The sequence below is a fragment of the Kryptolebias marmoratus genome, linkage group LG18 (assembly GCF_001649575.2).
Source record: "Kryptolebias marmoratus isolate JLee-2015 linkage group LG18, ASM164957v2, whole genome shotgun sequence".
Taxonomy (NCBI): domain Eukaryota; kingdom Metazoa; phylum Chordata; class Actinopteri; order Cyprinodontiformes; family Rivulidae; genus Kryptolebias; species Kryptolebias marmoratus.
In genome coordinates, this window is record NC_051447.1 from 19,997,546 (window position 1) to 20,000,088 (window position 2,543).

General features: G+C 46.5%; 1 protein-coding gene across 1 annotated transcript in view; it reads left to right on the top strand.

The window, feature by feature from the left end:
* Positions 1-2,543, top strand: part of grip1 (glutamate receptor interacting protein 1) — a gene marked incomplete in the record, with an annotated part of 36,021 nt that overhangs the window by 18,396 nt on the left and 15,082 nt on the right. Inside the window, 5 exon segments of the mRNA XM_037981168.1 lie at positions 199-282; positions 367-442; positions 513-658; positions 1,345-1,492; positions 2,310-2,479. Coding sequence (XP_037837096.1) covers positions 199-282; positions 367-442; positions 513-658; positions 1,345-1,492; positions 2,310-2,479 — 624 coding nt within the window.

Below are 2,543 nucleotides of genomic sequence, written 5' to 3' on the forward strand. Positions count from 1 at the left end.
AGGTCCACTGTAAGTCCACTGTAGGTCCACTGTAAGTCCACTGTAGGTCCACTGTAGGTCCACTGTAAGTCCACTGTAAGTCCACTGTAGGTCCACTGTAGGTCCACTGCAGGTCCACTGTAAGTCCACTGCAGGTCCACTGTAAGTCCACTGTAGGTGCGCAGTGATGTTGATGTGTTGGTTTCTGGTCTGTTGCAGCTGTTCAGGGGTCAGGGGTCGTCTTTAAGAACGTGGAGGTGACGCTTCATAAAGAAGGAAACAGCTTTGGCTTCGTCATCAGAGGTCAGAGGGGCTCTGTTTGTTTGTTTGTTTATCTGTGTGTTTAAAAGTAAACAAAAACAAACAAACGTGTCTGTTTACATCCAGGTGGAACCCACGAGGACAGGAACAAGACCCGGCCCATCGTCATAACAACCATCAGGCCGGGCGGGCCGGCCGACAGGTACCCACCCCCACCTGTTTGTCCGTCTTTGGACTTTCTGTCCAAACTGACGTCTCCTGTCCCTCTGCAGAGAAGGGACCATCAAGCCGGGGGATCGGTTGCTGAGCATCGACGGGATCCGTCTCCACGGCAGCTCGCTGTCGGAGGCCATGAGCATCCTGAAGCAGTGCGGACAGGAAGCCACGCTGCTGATCGAGTACGACGTCTCCGTGATGGGTGGGTGTCTCTGCTGGTGTAAATATTTACAGGAAAATAAAAAGTCCCAGTTTGTGACGGTTTTTGGGTAGAACGTAGTCCAGGCCCCGCCCACTTTTTGAACAAAATACACCTTATTTTCCCCAGAACCAATGGAATCGCAGCTAATTTCTCATTGGCTGTCACGTGAACTCCTCCTACAGGATTCAGGACCTAAATGTGTAATTTTACAGGATTTTTTAGGACCAGTTCTGTTGCCGTGGAAACAAGGCTTCACCTCTGACAAAAATAAACTTAAATTTTAACATTTTAACAGGTTTTAAATGCATAAAATCCTTCATAGTTCTAACATATTTAATTGTTCTGGTGTTTCAAAGTTAGAATTTTCTCATATTTTTAATGTTTTTGATGTCATCAGATGAAAGTTTAATTTGTTGATAAAATATTCGTCCGATTCTCAAAGGTTCTGTCAATAAAAGGATTTGTTTTCATCTCTTTCAAAGTTATCTCAGTGAAGAATAAAAAAACAACTTAATTTTGCTTCAGTTTTGTTTTGCATCCAATTAAAATCTTTTTTCAGGTTTAATCGTGTAAATAAATAAGCTTGATTAAGAGAAGATGATCGTTACAGACATGAACAGCAGAAAGATTTAACAAAATAGGAGTTCTTCTCTTAAACAGAAACCCTGAACTTTCTGCCTCCGTAGACTCGGTGGCCACGGCGTCGGGCCCGCTGCTGGTGGAGGTTGCCAAGCCGACGGGCTCCAGTCTGGGCGTGGCTCTGTCCACCTCCATGTTCTGCAGCAAGCAGGTCATCGTCATCGACAAAGTCAAGCCCGCCAGCATCGCAGACAGGTGCCATGTTTCACAGACGTCTCCTCCTCTCCTCTTTTACTTCTGTCTGATTCTGTTTCCTGTCTGAAACGCTCCGTTTTGTTTCGCTCGGTCTAAAATGTAACCCCGGCGGCGTTCACGGCACTCAGTGTTTACGACAGGCAGCTTCTGCAGATGGTTTCCATGATGATGTAATTTGGTGAAATGAGACATTTCAAGCTGTTCAGGATCGTTGTTTTGGTGAATCTACTGACTGAAAGCTGCTCAGATTTACACAGTTTGTATAAAAACACCAGAAATTATTTTATTAATATTTAACTGCTCTAATATTCTCTAATCACACCACCTCGGCTGATTCATCCCGCCCAACAAAGCAGGAAAGGAAATCATGTTTTTGCTCATTTCTGTTCGTTCAGATTTTAATGAAACTGATGGCTGCCACCAACAGTCAACAGCAAAGGTCAAAGGTCAAAGGAAAGGCTTCCAGACAGTGGTGAGAGCAGCCATGTTTTTTGGAGACAGAACAGGAAGTGTCGGAGCTGAAGATGTTGAGGCTGAAGGACTGGGAGAAAATGTTAGAGAGGACAAACGGTTTGGACATGTCCAGAGGAGGGACAGAAGGATGTTAGAGACAAAGAGGACAGATATGGATGCAGTTAAAGAGGACATGGAGGACAGAGGACACAGAAGACAGAGTTAGATGGAGGAGGACGCCTCGCTGAAAAGGAAACCATCATTTCTCAGCATGAGATAAAACTCAGCTGCAGCGGGCAATATGCATTCCAACACGTGATGCAAGACCTTTAACGTGTGTGTGTGTGTGTGTGTGTGTGTGCAGGTGTGGTGCTCTTCATGCAGGAGATCACATCCTGTCTGTTGACGGGAAGTCAATGGAGTTCTGTTCTCTGGCTGAAGCCACTCAGCTGCTCTCTGCTTCCTGTCAGACCGTCCGCATGGAGATTCTGCCTCAACACCAGGCCCGACCGGCCCTGAACGCACCGCAGCACGGTACAACACACAGACACAGCAGGCCCTGAACGCACCGCAGCACGGTACAACACACAGACACAGC